This window comes from Ambystoma mexicanum, chromosome 1p, assembly GCF_040938575.1.
Source record: "Ambystoma mexicanum isolate Mex_15411 chromosome 1p, UKY_AmexF1_1, whole genome shotgun sequence".
Lineage (NCBI taxonomy): Eukaryota > Metazoa > Chordata > Amphibia > Caudata > Ambystomatidae > Ambystoma > Ambystoma mexicanum.
Window position 1 is genome coordinate 783,530,590 of NC_090921.1, and position 17,826 is coordinate 783,548,415.

The 17,826-nt window shown below is 43.9% G+C and overlaps 1 protein-coding gene across 1 annotated transcript in view; it reads left to right on the forward strand.

The window, feature by feature from the left end:
• Positions 1 to 17,590, forward strand: part of LOC138580749 (cocaine- and amphetamine-regulated transcript protein-like) — a 75,969-nt gene extending 58,379 nt beyond the window's left edge. The window contains exon 3 of the mRNA XM_069651535.1: positions 15,110 to 17,590. Coding sequence (XP_069507636.1) covers positions 15,110 to 15,217 — 108 coding nt within the window. The 3' untranslated portion in view covers positions 15,218 to 17,590. The remainder of the gene's footprint in view (positions 1 to 15,109) is intronic.
• The last annotated feature ends 236 nt before the right edge of the window (positions 17,591 to 17,826 follow it).

Consider the following 17,826-nt stretch of genomic DNA (forward strand, 5'->3'; position numbering starts at 1 on the left):
GAGAAGTTTTGCTCTTTACTTAATCTAAGAGAAATGTGTCTTATGCACATGGCTTATCCCTTTGACTCCTGTTGTGCCTTGAATTTATTCCTTGAAGTGGTATCCTTGATACCAGGCCAATAGACTCCTCTTTGTTCCTCATGCAAAGCTGTTTGTCCAGCGTCTCTTGACTCTGCAGCCCTGGTCTGTCTGTGAGGTATCTTGATTGGTTTCAATACGAGTCTGGCGTCCATCTTTCCATCATGGCTGCCCTAGCCACATTATATTTTCTTCTGCAGCAAGCCTCCATATGTCTCAACTACCTTGCGTTTCTGTTTATATATATTTATTAGTCGGCAGGTTACTTTATCTTCTTTAAATACATAGTTTTATTCATATTTGATTACATGTTTCTCTTGTTACTTCAATTACATCTTTATTCTTTAAGTATTTGCATAACATTTCAATATGTCTCAGTATCTTTCCTTCATGACTTCACTCTGACCTCGTCAGATTTCACTTACAGCTCTATGATGTCCATTAGTGTGTGCCGACATCCTTCCACCCTTTCTGTTCAAGTGTACATTCGATACAGTTGTCTGAGTGCATATCATCTCTCATATACTCAATGTGGTATTGGGATGATACCTGTTGTCCCACATAGGGCTCTTCTCCTGCTGTTCCAGTATGACGGGAGTGAGGGGGCGGGAGCGAGGTATGACATGCCCACCTACTCCTCTACAAGATATGTGTGCAACATGCAGGTACAGTAATGTCAGCCCTTCACAATGTGATGACCAGGGAGTGTTGTGCAGTGTGACGAGCTGACACTGGTGCAGTGGTAGATGGTATAATGAGCCGTCACTGGTAAACAGCATGTGGTGCCTGAACTGGTGGAGAGTTTGAGGAGCTGGTGGTGGCAGCGCAGTGGTAGGAGCTGCAGTGCAGTGTGATGAGCTGACACTGGATATAGCAATTCATCATAGAGCACGTGGAAACAACCAACGCCTCCGTTACAAAGAGTTCAAATGGTCAAAGCACATAGACAAAAAATGAACGTAATTTCATTGCAGTCTCAAGTTGTCAGAATACTGCAATAACTCGCACCTGTGAGGAGCACAAGTAGCACATGTGCCAGCACTAATCACGCCTTGCCTTTTCCACCAATGTGACCAGCAATGCTGAGAGTAGCACACCTGACTAGCACGTGGAAAGGGGTAGTGGAGCTCTACACTCCCGGGCGCGGCCTTGTTCAAAGGTCTTCAGTTCTTGGAGCCTTCAACGCCTGAGGCTTTCATGAACCATTTATCATGTAGACCTTCCCTGCCCTTTGTATTGATGGGACAAAGTACACCCTTTCAGCACTTGCATTGGAAATATAGAGCCAAGAGGACCTTTGTGGTGCATGGGGGCTCTATAAGATTCCAGTAGCTGAGTGCTATACAAAACACCTTTGACATCACTCTTACCAAAGGCAGAGGAGGCCATGTCAAGATTAAAACCCCGTGACCTGCAGGTGATGCACAGATGTCAGCAGTAGGCGCTAATTCCTCTGAGCTATGGTACTACCTTGTAGCATGTACAATTCTGTTTCCGTATCAAATCGTGAGAGCTGATATGAGGGAAAGGCCTGGCTGAAACCCAGCAACACGCCGGGCCTTGATGTTGTGTATCAACCGGCCTGCAAATGTTACCCTTCCCCCACCCAAGGCAGAAAAGAAAGCTCCTAAAATATCGAATTTATGGCCATTTATAGTGAACTCATTTGTGCTACCCAAACAGACAAAGCAGTTAGGATCCGAGAGGTGGATGGCAGAGGTTTAGCATAATTCGGAATTATTCAAAATAAGGATAGGCTATTTGCGCCCAAGAAAAGGGCCGGCCGCTCCATCTTCCTCATTGCAGCTGGGCTAATCACTGCGCTAGGGAAGACTAAGCGCCCTGTCCCTGACAGCGCCAGACGGAAAACCTGATTTTAGCAGACAAAGCGGCGGAAATGCGTCATCGACTCATTTGCATAACTTCTTTATTCAAGAATTAGGCTGGTACATTTAGTATTTTCCCCATCGCTTAAGTGTGCTCAATGGGCAGTTTTGCGCGAGTGGATCCATAGTCCGCCCCAAAACCCCCTCCGCCCCCCATAAAGACCACTACTCGTGAAGTGGTACATCATGGTATCATGGCTTCCTTCACCTTTAACCAGAATCCTGGTTCACAGCAACAGGAGCTTCACCCCTCAAATCCCTGCGACGCTCAGAAGTCCCGCTTCCATCTGCACATGATGACGAAAACCTTCCCTGATCTACGTCACAGAAAATCACACAGTCTACCTGCCTGGGACTCAGCCAGGCTTGCATTCAACAGATGCAACTCATTCAACCTCAAACTCTCTCTGATCGCCATGAAATCTCTGAAATGGGTCTGCGTTGAGCACCGAATCCGTTTGAAGGCCCTCTGCTTTCAATAATGGCCCCACAGTATCTCGTGCCTAGAATCCAGAGAATCCTCCTGTCTAGGAACTAGAGATCAGTTCGTTTGCTGCACCGTGGGGGTCACCCTCCTGCTGCACTTGGCTCCAAGCACTGGAACTCTGTGGAAAACAGCGGAACTGTCCCAAAACAGATTCCCCCACGGGCTCCAGACTTCCAACCACTGACTGCGTGTATCATCTCGAATGTTACTCCCTGATCCCTCGTTATCTATCATTTTCTCGTGATGATTCACTGAAATTAAATAAATAAATAAATCAAGTTTTTTCACTATCCAGTGATGATCTTTGCACTCTTAGCAGCGCCTCCAAGCAACTGCGCTGCTATTTTGGGGCAATAAGATCATGTATATGCCTGTGCTGAAGAGTTCCTCGCCAAGATTAGCCAAGCATCCAAAGCTCTGGCTTCTTTCTTCTTCTTGCTGACAGATTTTATCCATCAGTGGCGATTATTGGATACCGAGACTTGAGCCTCCTTACTCCATCCTCTGGGGCTGAGGGTGTAGTCATGGGTTGGATGTCCTCATGGTCTGCGTGGTCTTGTCACAGTAAGGCTTTTTTCCCAGGGTCTTCGCTGTGATGGGCCGCGGGTAAGGTTGAAAGGGTTTGCAGTGGTGGCAGTGAATCTGCTGATCAGAGGGTGCGTGTTCTGACACAAATACTCAAATGAGCAGCCTTTCTGACTCTTATACGTATCCGGTTCATGACCCACTTCACCATTCACTCACAGAAGGTCACCTTACTTATGAGTGTTCTGTGGGGGATTGTCGCTACGGGGGACAGGGGGGGGGTGGAGGCATAGGGGAAGAAATTCCCCAACACAGAAAAGCGAGGGAGCCGAAAACAGCAACACTTTGCAGCAGGTTTAGCCTCAGGAATTGGAAACAAAGCCATAGGCATTATAGGCAGGTATAAACACTGAACATCTCAGCAACAGTTGCCTAACCTGCCGAGCTGTCTTTTCAGCATTCGGCTTTAGGATCTCCTACTGCTCCCAGAGACTTAGCCTGCCTCCCCCAACCAAGGCAGAGGTGATGATGAGTCGTCTTTCCCACTTTAAGGTAAGCAGCACTGCCTAATTTTGCAAGATGCATGTTAACACTTCACAACTGCCCCAGCCCACCTGCCCCCATCTACTCGGAGCACATGCTCACCATTTCACACAATATCGTTTTCCTAGGGGAGAGAACAACACTGATAAACCCGCTCAGAGGTTTTACAGGTGGCTCCACTGTCCTGCAACTTCCTTAGGGTGACCAGAAGTCCCGATTTTCCCCAGACAGTTCCAGGAAATCACCCTCTGCGTGAACGGGGCGGAAATGCTTTTCACACCCTCATTTTCTCCCCCTTACCCTCCCTGGTCACTCTCCTCCAATGAGAGGAGTGTGCCTGTGAGCACACTCCTGCAACAGCCAGAGACATAGAAGTAGGACTACAGTTTTATCGGAGTCCTATGTATGTTTACTGAAGTCCTACTTCTATGGCTTGTCCCGTTTTTTTTTTTTATCTGGTCACCCTAAACTTTCTGTAACAGTGCACTAAAGCTAGGTATTTTGACCTTCATGTAGACAAGGTCAGTCTGTTATATTCTGCTGCAGAGTTGGCCTCCATGCACAGAGCACACACAGACTCTTTCACCATGGACTCTGAGCACGCATGGCACAGAGACACAGGTGACCCCTCCTGTTCCGACCTCCATAGAACAGGAAAGGTCACCCCTGACCCTGCGGCTACCCAAGGGCCTGCCCGTAAAATGGGAATGACCACTGCTGGCATAAACGCGCCTGACCCAGAATGTAAGTCAGTCCCCTGGGAAAGGAGCTCTTTTGCCAGATATATATTCCTCCACGCCCTCCCCAACCCTCACCCGCAGAGGCAAGTTTCAGGAGAATGGCGCAGCCCTGCATGCTGTTCCCTGTTTAGGGTTAGCAGGTTAGCAGCTTGGTTCCATGGCAGTGCCAATCAGAAGATTTCCAGGCAGAGTAGTCTTTCTTGGCAACATTTGCCATTACCTAGCAAGCTAAAGCATTTTATGACAAGGATACATGCAATACCTTGACCAGGCGGTGCTAGATCCTGGATGATTGACCTGGGAGGTGCTCACGCGGCGCAGGCCCTACGAGTGCTGAGGCTATTCCAGAGTAGTTCCTGTTACAGGGTGTGGACTGAGTTTGCCAAGCCAGTGGGCCAAAGTTTCAAAGTCAAGAGTTGGACGGCCAAAGATATAGGCATGGGGAAGACATGAGGTAAGCAGCAGAGGAGGCGAAGAGAAAACAGGATGAGCTTGAGTCCAATTAATAGGAAGTTCTAAAGACTGTGGTCTAGGCATCATTATCTGTATCCTTGTTGGGCCAGTACTTAATCCAATTCAACGGTTTCTTCTGTAATGTAGATCCACAACGGCACAGACTCCTGGAAAGCAAATCTCTTGATAGGCAACCTACCAAAAATGTTTGCAAAGTATTACTGTGCAAAGGATCCGTAAACTGATAACATTTTCCAGCTCCCCTAAAATCTACCCAAAAACCTACTCTAGATGTTTAACTTGAAACTCACTGAACTTCTCAGGGTTGCACCTCGCCCGTGGTCCTCACAGGCTGAATAGAATTCCATCTGCGTGAGGTCTCCAGGGAGCTTGCTTTTGCACCTTTCCTACGTTTCAGCTTTTTTCCATAAAGTTATAAATTGCGTTTCTGAATGTGCTAGAAAAGTTATTTTTGGTTCGTTGTTGTTTCTGTGTTTCGGGAATCATGGGTTCCCGGCATCGCAACCGCTGGCTTCTTCGACGCAAAGTTGAATAAAAATGAATAACCTGGACCCCAGTCACTAATCGTCTTTCCAGGCCCCCTGGACCAGATTTTCCTAGGCCCCACCACCTTGCCCAATGGAATGATTTTCAACCCATCATGAAATTATCTGTAAGACCTTGAATGCAAAGTCACCTTATTCAGTTTGGAATATATAGAAGAAGCCCGGAGATACCTGAGTTATGAACACTGATCTTAACTCGTCCGTCATTAGGTACTTGTACTCTGGCTTTGATACTTGGCGCTGGCATGTGAAATGATAGTTATTGTACACTGTTTACCCTTAGACTGAGTGGACCACCACATGGATATACTCGGGGCTTTGCCACCCCCACTGGCATCTGAAACTGATGAATTTATCCCACTGGAAACTGTTCTCCAAATATTCTGGTGCCAGGAATGTCTTATAGGATGCATGTGGAAACATTCCCCAAAGACAACACACGGTAGGCTTGAATATTATACTGGTGCAGAAAGGAGGGTGCCCAGAAGGCAGGATGAATGGGAGAAGGTGGGCAGAGGCTACCGTGCATACCTGGCTTTGTCAGAGCACAAGATACAGGTCAGAGAACAGAGTAAAAGTCACCCCTGCCTGAGCGGGTCTGGTGCAGCTCAACGGGTATGGCGTTATATGTGATTTTACCAACCTCAATTACAGAGTGGTACATTTAATCGCAGCCATACATTTGCGGGGGTCCTCTCCCCAGGCCCCCCATTTTTCCACCTTATAACGCCACCCCAAACCCATCCCAACTCATTTTAACTCCTTACCTCACTAGCCCATATATATTTAATTAATATTTTTTATGTTTTTCGGTGTTATGTACCGCAGTGAAATGTACCACTCTGTAATGTTTTCGGTAAAATGACAGGGTATCGGCGTAGGCCAGTGGGTGCGGAGAGGGTGTGCTGAAAACCTCTGTGCACTCTGAAGGCATAGTGCAGGCCGGAGCACAATGAGTGGGTACTCTACCTATAAGGGGATGCCCAATGGTGTGGGGCAAAAGGCACTCAACGCGTTGTCAGAGGGCACAGTGCGGGTACAAAGGTTCTGAGGAGAAGCTGTCAAATGTCATTCTGAGGGCAGGGCATGGCCCAAGGGGTATGATGTCGGCCAGAGGGCATTCAGACAGCATGTAACCAGTCAAGGGGCATTCCGAGATGATAGTGCAGGTTGGAGTGTAGCGTGCAGGTCACGTGCTCCACCAGGACGTCATGCAGGGGAAGATTCTGAGCGGACGCATTGCAGGTGGTCAAGAGAGCGCAGACGGTAGCATGAGGTGTTTCCACGGCGGTGAATCTTCCAGAAGTGTCTCGACCAGTTACACAGATCATACTGACTGCGCAGCTATAACATTTGGGGGAATTCATTCTTTGCTCTTGCACATTTTTAAATTCTATGCATTTTCTGCGGAAAACCTGCATAATTCCCATCTCCTGCGAAGCTGTACACCCTTTTACTCGGAATTCACAGTCTCCAATAGATACTTATATCACACGCCACAGGACAGTGGCTCGTAAATTACTTTCATTTTGTCCCGAGTTATACACTTTTTGATGTCCTGTATGTTTTTTTGCAACGCACTGCAATGTTCATATGCTATTTCCACCACCATATGACATCATCCACACTCAATAGTTCTTTAACAGCTTCAAAGGCGGCGCAAGGAGCAGAAGAACACCCTCAAGTCTAGGTGTGACAATCGAAACCACAGCACAGTGTGTGCCATTGTCTACTCCAGTTCTGAGCAGCGCTCTAATCCAAAAGTACAACCATTGTCTGATTTGGTTCATAATATGGCAGATGTGTGAAGCATTTGGAAGAATGTGGCTTTTGGTGACAGAAGCATGAGGCTTGGGGCACAACTACTACATGTTCTAGGGATCATGTTAGGCTACAGGGCCATCGCAGGTTTTCCCACGAGCTGTAATGTTGGACTTTTTTTTTAAATGGCCACCTATGAAATGTACCCATCTGCTCTATCGTATGCTTGATGCTCTTTTTTATCAAAATGCACTATAATCTGTTCCAGAGATCTCATCAGAGCTAGGAATTAACTATATCACTTCAGTATGGAAAAGGCTGTTATTTAGCTACAGATCAAAAGTGGGTTCTTCACAACTACTGTGTATGACAATATTGACCATAAGCCCTGCTCTACACTGAATGACTCATTCCATGGTACAATAATGCCAGTGGATTTGATCGGGCCATCACCAGATTTGATGATACTGGTTCAAGAGAAAAGGCCAGGCATCTTCCTGAGTCTTAGACCAGCAGTCTTCCTGCTTCTCTTATCAGAACAGACTGTCCTGTGGCAAAGCAAGACGGCCTTAACAAAGTGCACCATCAACTAGTACAGTAAGCCATGGAGAAGGAATATAGCTGCTTAGCGCGTGTGGCACAGGCTGTGGCACAGGCTGTGGCTCGCGCAACCCCCAAGGGAATGAAATAGTGCCCTAGGCGGCATACCACAAAAGACAACAAGAAGCACCTGCAAAATATGGTGAGTTGACATTTGCTTCCCTACTTCCTTTATTTCCAGCCCACGCCATGTCATTGGTCATCATGCAGCATTCAATGGATATTGTGGCAACAGCAGTTCAATCCCTTAAACCTTGATAGGTGCCAATCGTCACATTTGATCAGCCACTCTTCTCATTAGCTAAACAAATCCAGTGGAATAGGTCAAGATGTATTTCTGTCCACTTATGTCATATTATTTCACTTAAAGAGTGGTATTGTAATACTGACGAAGAACTAATGCAAAGGAACTGAGCCATAAAAAGCCAACACATGTATTCTCTGCTAAGGCCATTGAGAAGAACAATGCATCCATGAAAGGTGAGGGTGGTGCTGTAGCCCTGGCAGTAAACACAGCCAGGGCTACAGCACTACCACTGCGTCAGTGGACGGTCACAGGTCCTGAGATTGTCTGCTTAATTGAAGAATTTGGTAAATTAACTAAGGGGGGCATGGATGAGCGTCACCACGAGGCCAAAAAGCATTCACAGATGGCGTATGAAAAAGAAGTCAAGTCTCTCACACAAGCAGTAGAAGATATGGGAACCCCATTTAGTGAAACCAGCTGTGATCCTGTTGTACTGGACAGTAGAAGCATACTACATCCAGCTGTGACAGCCGTTCTCCAGACTGAGAAATTTGGAGATAAACAACATGAGACATATTTCAGTGAGAGTCTGTGAACCAAACCAAGCTTACCACATATCCCATACAACAGAACACACTCCATATCTTCAGCCGTCCTCCAATCAGAGAAAAGTCAACGTACAGTTCCAATTGACATAATTTAAGAATTACTTAACATTGCATCACAAATAGTTAATGGGGATCGGGGTTACTTCTTGTCAGTATGAAAACCATACCTATCCTAGAGCATGTGGGGAGTCGGAGAATGGAAATAAATTCCGATTTTGCTGCACTTCCAGGAACACCTGACACATGTGAAAGAAAATATCTCCAGCCCGATTGTCTGGATTCTTGGATTCTGCAGCAATCGCCAATATGCTGCGATCAGGGTTTGCAAACACATTCCAAGATTTTGTGATAATGTTTTGGCACCCTACATCAAATCACATCTTTAATCTGTATCCAGATTACACATAATCTGTGAAGTGTATAGGGCAGAGCTTGAGGTTGAGTTATTTTCTTATGTTTTATTGGCACACACAGACATGACACGCCAATCCATTGCTCTCATTTATACAATCCCACCCCACAATTCAGGGCAAAGAACATACAGTGAGGTGCTACAAAATCAAAAAGAAGAAGATACTTTCAACAGGATCTATGTGATCACTGCGCATTTCTTACTGCGCATCACCAAAATGTCGACTTTATTTTTGTTTTAATCCATTTTACTGCAGATAAATGCGGGGGGGGCTGCAGCCTGCCCAAACCCTCCACATTTATTATTAACTTGCCCACCCTCCCACATATATATGCAGTGAGGTGGGGCTGTGAGAATTCTGCATTTTCTTGATGCACAGTGATGGGATGCGCAGTGATGGGGTGATACCGTTTCAACAAACTGGGTATCCAGCTTTACCCTGGATACCACTACAGTATTGTAGGTATCCAAAATGAATACTTAAACAAAATGAAATGTGACCTGCCTATATGAATCTCACTATTATAAGTCCCCACATACATCCCCTTTCAAAAATCCGCTCTATATTTCATATACAATAGATTCTACAAATACTAGACCAATATATTTTTATAGTTTTTTCATCAGTCTATCTACAAAGATTACTTTTTGGGTAGTGTTTCACAGGGTACTAGGGTATGCTTTATCTATTTGAGCACTCTCTTGGCACTTGCCTTTCTCCAGTATCAAGACAAGCATGGGACCAGAGAAGTGCTGCCTAACAAACATTTATTAATAACTGTTCTAAATACTTATTTTTCTCCAACATCAAGACAAGTATGGTGTCAAACGACTTAAATCCAGTACAATTCATTCATTCACTTAACTCTTCTATACACATGTGAAGTTATAAATGTGGGGGTTAGGGGTTATGTGTAAACGAAAGGCTTGCATGGATAAGTTCCTATAAATTGGAATTTAAAATTGCTTTTTTATTAATTTATTCAATGTATGCTGAAATACAGAAACCACATGTATAGTGGGTCTCAATGCACCTCGGCACAGCTTTCTTTGAACATGTATAAGTGACCTTTACTCAATATGAGAGCACTGGTTGCAATCTGTACATATATGTATGTGTGTGTGGCTTTCCTTGAACATTAATGTATTCCTTTCAATCTAGATGCCTGCCAGTTCTTAAAGAGGCATGCACATATAATGCTTTGCGTCTCCTTATATTTCTGGACTGGCGGTGTACTATTCTCCAGTAACAGATACTTTGTTGAAACCCCTATTCTCACCCACTTTACACCTGACTCTGCCTGTGTACTAAAAGACAAGTGAATGCAGAATATTTGCACACAGTGGATAGAATTAATTTCTTTAAGCATGCATCTCATTGCAAAACCATCCAGTCTATACTATGGTCTCCACCAGTGGCATTAACTGCATGATGTGTCTTAGGCAAGTGGGTCATGATTCCACTATGATCTAAATGACTCAAGACCAGCTTCAACCACTAACTACAGTTGCAAATATTGCTGGTAAGATAGCTCAGCAGGTTGAGTGCTCGCTGCTGCGATCTATGTGTGATCTGCAGGTCGCAGGTTCGAATCTCGACAAGGCCAACTCAGCCTTTCATCCTTCCAAGGTCAATAAATGAATACCAACTTCAGTTGGGATGATACATGTATGTAAATATGTTCTCTATAAAGCGCTTGGGCTTAAGGCGCTATATAAATAACAAACCATTATCATTAAATAATACATAATTTACAAAGGCAATCCCAGTTTAAAGTGTCAGCCAAAATGCTTTCATATTTGGATTTCGTTTTTCCATGCAACATTAACTGGGCCTTAAAGAAACCATATCTCACTGTGACTGTGTATTTGATCTATATATGGAACACAGAACATTGGGATATTAGCGACCATGTACCTGTTTTCAAATTGCACCCCCTGCATTCTCACTTCTTTTATCTTCCCAAACTTTACCCTGATCAAAGTGGACAATTTGGGGTTTGAGGTTGATTTACCTTTCCATATGTAACTTCTGGTTTTGGGAGAAGCAGCAGGAAACCCAGTCAGCTGGACATTATTCCTACTGCAAATCCTCAATTCAGGTGGCTTATTTGGAAATCAATCCCCAAGCGCCAAATGGTCTTCCTTCTATGGACTGTTCTGGTCTTATCCTCTCAATGGATAGATCTGCCCTCTGGGTAGAGTTAGTCCATCTGTTCTCTAATTTCCAGTTTACTCTCCATCTGTATCTTCCTAGCCCATTATGCCATACTCCACCCTCTGCCCTATGTGTATAGCATTATATTGCCCTCTAACCCCACCATGCCTTGGTACAGAGGTATGGCTGCCTAATCCACATGAGTAACAAAGGTGGGAGGGAATTGTTCTTTTTTTAAAATATGGCAATTTTCTTTTATGTATAACTTCTGACCAATATGTGCTATCATGATAAAACGTGCGTGAAATGTGATTAGACATTTTTTTTACCATTTTCATGCATTTGAAACAAGTCGACATGTAATTTTTATTAGGGCATGTTATAGATGTTACTCATATCTACAAACTGTCAGAAGCTGGAGTAAATTGGATCTTGCATGGCGATGCACCGTTCAATTTCGTGATTGCACCTTTTAGGTCATTTTTTCCTCATGTTAAAAACATTAATTTCTTTGGTGTTAAACTACAGTCATTCTCCACCAGAGGGCAGAGATGATACATTGCCTAAATATTAATTTTCCATGTTACCACTATCCAAAGCATAATTTTCTTGGGGTGCATATTTTCCATGACCTTTCACCTTGACTAATCCAAGGCAGAGGACTGTGTGTCGGGTGTCAAAACGTCAATCACCTCTTACTCAACTTTTCATGGCTAATGAATCTTTTAAAAGCCTCTGAATTTGATGGATGATGCAATAGGTTTCAGATTTTCTTTGAAGGTAAGCTTTGAACCCATTACATGGCATCTGGAGCAGGGTGTGTTGATACAATCTTGGGAGCCAGCCCAAACTGGACTGAAAGAACCCATTATGTGTGCCCTTCCTGTGCCTTGTAACTATGTCAGGCTAGGAAAGTTAAACATGCAAAGAATTTCAATTTTTTTATCAGGAGATTCCAGGCTTCCCCCTTCCAATTTGCTTGGTAAGCATACAGTAAACCCAAAAGCTGTGTCAGTTTTGCTTTTCACTCTAAATAAATACAGTCACTTTAAATATTGCAGTTTTCTTTGCTTAAAGCTGCACTAGGCTTTGGATCTTTCTAAGTATTTAGTTCAGCACACAAAATGTGTATCCTGTGATTTAAAATTTGGGCTCAGGAATTCACACAGACAGAGATATACTTAACCAAGATTAATCTGTGTTCTCCAGACAAATATTAAATATGGCCATTTAATAGGAAATTCATTTCCAATACATTTCTGTGGGTTTCACAATGGCTGAAAGTAAATAGGTATCTGTATATTGATATTGTGAAGCTTGGCTTGGAAAATAAAGGCAGTTCAAAACATTTGGGCATGCTATGCAGTTTGACAGGCATCCCTTTTCATCATGACAGCAAGCAAAGAGGTAGACATCTCCAATAATGTACAGAGTGCATACAGATCGTTTCTCTTGGTCTTGCCAGAAAGACCTTTCTTTTATATCATTCTCGACCTCCTTTTTTTAAGCTATACAATCTTCCAAAGACACATCCAGTTAAAGGGGAAAAAAGATAATTGGAAATGTGTTGAGCCAACAAGTCTGGTTCCAAAAAACTGGCATGAGTCTTTCTGCATTGGGGAAATCAAGACACAATTGTTTTCCCTCTTGGCAAGAACTAATGCATCCATTGCCACAAACAGATGAGGGCCACAAATGCTACCAATGTGCCTAGCATAGATCGTCAGGACATCTTGAGAATGGCGCCATGCTCATATGAAGAGGCAGACACTTGCATCCTACTCCAGTTAAGTAATGGAAAGGTATAATAAATTCCTTATACACACTATAGACACTGATGCTGTAGTTCTAGATGTAACATTGGCGCATCGTCTGAACATTGATGAACTGGAGTGGGGAAGAACTTCCAGTTCTTTGCTGCTCATAGGTTTGCTAAAGCTCTCGGTCCTGATCGATGTATTCCATGCATTTACTGGGGCCAACACTGTCCTTTATTGCTGTTAGAGGCTAAAGGACTGCTTGCGACACTCGGAATACAAATGGAGATGGTACTTCACCATTCTGTACAATGGCTGACAAGCCAACTCAACAACAAGCAGAAGACTGCTGAATCCATTGAAGAGCTTTGTAGTTTTGCCATGTAACCACACAAACAGCAGAGAGAATGTCAATAAGGCAAGAATGAAGTTGTCCATGCAGTAAGGTAGAGCAAATGACAATCTGCCTCCTACATGTATTGGCTCATTCAGCATTTCAAAAAAGCTGCATACCAGGTTGCTTACTGCTAGGCCCAAATTGTGATTGTGCAACCGGAGCCTAAGTTTGTTCAGTTGGCTTAATTAATGAGTATGAGACATCTATCTCATATGAAACACAGATATACCATGCGGTGAACACTTGTGGGAAGCCCCTGATTGTTTTCAAGCATTCTGTCCTGATGAAGACTGTATTTTCACTTATGGGGCAGTATGATGGCTGGCTGCATTTGTGGCCGAAATACAGATCATCGACCTAAGATTTTTTTTATTGTTATGCTATGTTTAACACTTGTATGAGGTGCTTTAGATTAGTAACATGTATGTATTACACCTAAGGACAGAGTTCAATGTAAAAGCTAATGAGAAAATGGTATACATATGTATATATACATGTTCAGTACCCATAGAATGATCTTGTTTAGAAATGTCGTTTTTTTCACGCTCATAAATGTCCTTGTAAAACTATGTATGAATGTTTTAAAATATGTAATAACCCTTTGCAGTAGAATGCAAATGTAACAATGGTTTGTGCAAACACATCTTGAATGTTAGATGTTTAAGAAAAGTAAATATTTTGTATTTAGGATTGGGCTAACAAGTTATGTAAGTATAAAACCCCACAAAATACGGTTTCCAGTCCTTGATGTATGTTTTTTCACTTTTTGCAAATCTGATTGGCCTTGGATTGTACGGACTGAGTACTGGGTAGCACACATTTTTTTTAATGTGCAAATCAGTTCTGTGATTGGAGGACTACAATTGTGTAACAGAATCAAAAGGTATAGTGCTTGAAGGATACCTGTGGTGACAGGAGCACACCTACAGAGTGGTTTTGCCATTATCTGTTGTCTGCATCATGAAACAAGGCTGGATAAAGGCTCCAACCTGCTTTTAGGGATTCGAAGCAACAATGCATGCTTTGCTTTTAATACATTATGTCACTGTCGATTTCATGAACTCTACTTGCACACTTTCTAGAAGGTGCATAATATTGCAAAGATTTTCTTTTACAAATTGTAATGTACAATTATTGAAGCCGAACATGAGAGCGTGTGGACATGTCCATGTCATGTAAATTGAAAAATTCTGAATTCTTGTTTTTCTTTTTCTACTCTTTATCAATCTCTACTTTTCTTCTTTCCATCGCCTCCCTTGCCCCATTCTTCCTGTTAACACTCGTTCGCCTCGGATTCTCTACACTGGGCTCTGCCTATGGATTTACTTCCTTTATTTTACTTCCCAGCTCAAGTGCGCCCCCCCTCCTCTCTTGCACATCCCCTCCTATTCCCATATTTAATTTATCCAGTGTCTTCTTTATCCTCCTCCTCTTTCTTCTTTCCCCATCTAACCCACTCATTATCTTCTTTCATTTCTCTAATGCCTTCCTTATCTTCCCATCCCTTTCTGCCTGGCTCCCTCCCATGCCCCCTTTGCCCGCCTTCTCATCATTTATTTCACTCTTTCGCGTTATCTCTTCCTTAACCTCCCATTACCTTTCTCTACTCTTTTCTTACTTTTGTTTCGTTTCTTTCCTTCCATTTTGTTCTTCCTCACCTCCCTCATTCACTCGCCTTCCACCTATTTCATTTAGTTTGAATGCTCTCCTCCTATCTGTCTCTTCAATCCTTCACTCTTCTCTTACCTTGCTCTCTTCTTTCCCTTTTGCTCCCTATAACCTTCCATGTCTTTTTCCTTATTCCTCTTTTTATTTCTATTAATTAGTTCCTTTCTCCTCTTACTGCCTTGTCTGTCTTAAGTCTGTCTCAACTTTTTTCTTTATCTTTCAGTGTGATGTTGGGGAACGCTGTGCCCTGAAACATGGTCCACGGATCGGAAAGCTCTGCGACTGCCTCCGTGGTGCTTCCTGCAACACCTTTCTACTCAGATGTTACTAGGACTTGCCCGGAAGGGGGTTCTCTTCATGGTGGTTTACCTGTACATGTGGACTAGAATACATTACCTATGTGTCTGTAATGAACCTTTCCCCCTAGAGTCCTCTCTCTAGCATCCCCATCCCCAGCCTCCCTTCCTCAACCCCAATAAGGTTAAAACTATTTTCCCCACGCACCCCCCTAACCCAACGTCAATGGTGGCAGAGTTAAGGGGCAAGTTTTTTCTGTGACACAGTGATGGGCAGTAGCAGGGCAAGAATGATCTGGAAGCCATTGGCTACGGCCTGCCCTTTCATCAATATTATTTGATCCACGCCCCATCAATGGCAGATGGTCTCCTCCCTAAATCAAAACTAGAGGTTCTGTTTCTTGAATCATTGTTTAGAGGACCTACTCCCTTCAAAAATCCTAAAGAGCATGCAGCCTTAATCGATGGCATAGGGTCTGTTTACCATCAAAACGCTACAGGGTCTCACACTAGATCAGTGTTATTTGATTCAGTGCTTTAAGGCCACCGGCCTAGATGAATGGGACGGGGTTCATTTACCACCTTAAAAACAGCAGCACCCCTGTGCGGATCAATGGTCCGTTACCTGGATTACTGTTAATCCTGTGAGTTTCTATGCAGGAAGTCTATGCTTGACTTTCTGAGGCTACACTGGTGATCAAGGGACACAACATCTGCATTTCTCGCCTGTTGGCAAATACCTCATTGATCCCACAGCCTGTATAGGAATAGCACAGTGTCCAGTCAAAGTTTCGAATACATTGGGCCTCATTACACGGAAGGCGGTGATCCAGGGTGCTATTAGCACCCTGGACCATGCCGGTAAATTACCGGCACCGCCTTGGCGGAAAGGGGATTTACCGCCCCATTCCAAGGTTGGTGGGGCGGTAAATCCCCCTTCCGCCATTGCCCTTCCCCATTCCCATTTCTGCCCCATAGGGCTCTATGGGAATGGGGAAGGCGCTAATTACGGCACCGCAATTTTGCGGTGCCGTAATTAGCTCCGAGGTCCCTTAGCGGGTTGGTTTTTAACGCCTGCAAAAAGCAGGCGTTAAAGCACCAACCCGCTAAGGGACCTCGTAGTAAGGCGGTAATGGTTAACGGTCACCGTTACCATTAACGGTGGCCGTTAACCATTACCGCCTTCCGTGTAATGAGGCCCATTGTTTCGAAATGCAATAGTTTAGAAACAAAAGGAGCGAAAAAAAATATTCAAATGCTTTTTTTAAATGTTTCTTTTTTGGCTTTTGTATAGGAAAAAATAGTGGTTTCCCCCCAAAAAATAGGGGTTTGGGGGGGACCCCGGGGGAACCCCCCCAAAAAAAGAAGAAAAAAAAGCATACATTAAAAAAAAAATGTCGGTCCTTTTGTTTCGAAACTATTGCATTTCGAAACAATGTATTCGACCGTTTCACTATAAACCGAATAGCACATTACTGGGGGCACGTGGCTACGACGGCCCGTCCGAGTAGGCCAATACAGCACTGTTCATATGTGATAATATCTCCCTTAGCTGTGGATGTAATACATATATCAAGTGGTGTGCTACTTTCCCATGCTCAACGTCAGGGGCGAATTTCCTCACTATGTGCACAATTTATATAAACGCAGCTCTGTGCTTAATAGTTGGCTGTAAACAGTGGTGTGCCTACTCACCAGTCAATTAATCCCAGCCACTTAGTTTGGTTCCATGTGAAAATGTCCCCAGGGAAAAAGTGGTATGGCAGGCGATTTTCTTCCCTGCACCCCTAAAAGGCTCCGCCCACATATTCTAGGACAGGTATTATTTGCTATTTTATCTCCAATCCCAGAATACTTGGGGAAAGTGCTTGATATTCGTGGGAGTGCACATTTGGGGCAATGTCACCCTCTGGTGACCTTTCCCCAGGCAAGTTTATCACTGGAAAATCTTAGTTCACTTACTCTGGTTTCCTTCCCACCAATCAGATGATCGGCGTTGCTGCATCACCATTCAACTTCTCTGAATAAAAAAACACAGGAACATTCCTTTAAATTAGCTTCCATTTTCAGGACTGAGTCCAATTCGCAAGCAATGTCAAAGCCTTACTCCTCATCCTCCTAGCCATCACATTTATTATTTTGTTCAGTTTCTGTTACATATTGCCACAATATAGATAAAGCCACAGGTATGATCGCTCCCTGTGCTGGACTACAAGTGTACACAGATTCCTTCCCAGTCCTCTCTCGCCCTCACTTCCAAATCCCCACTCCAGTCCCTCAGGGCCATCCGACCGCGCAGTACTTCGCCTTGTATGTTGAATGTTATCAAAGAGTCAGGATTTTTCTGACTGTGGAAAAGTTGTTTTGTTACAAAATAATATTAAAACCGGATTGCCATTCCCCCTTTAGAGTGTCTTTTCTTTCATTGTTCGTTAATTAATGTTAATGTTAATGTTAAAGGTATTTGTACGGCGCACTGTCACCAATGGAATTGGTCCCCAGGCGCTCAGGCAGATCTGCAAACAAGAAGGTGGAGGGAGGGCGAGGGTTAGACGATCATGTGACCAAGCGGGCTGTAGCAACTGGTCAAGTCGCACTGTCCTGAGTTAAAGGCTTGCGCGAAGTGAGGGACCTACTGGGGAGG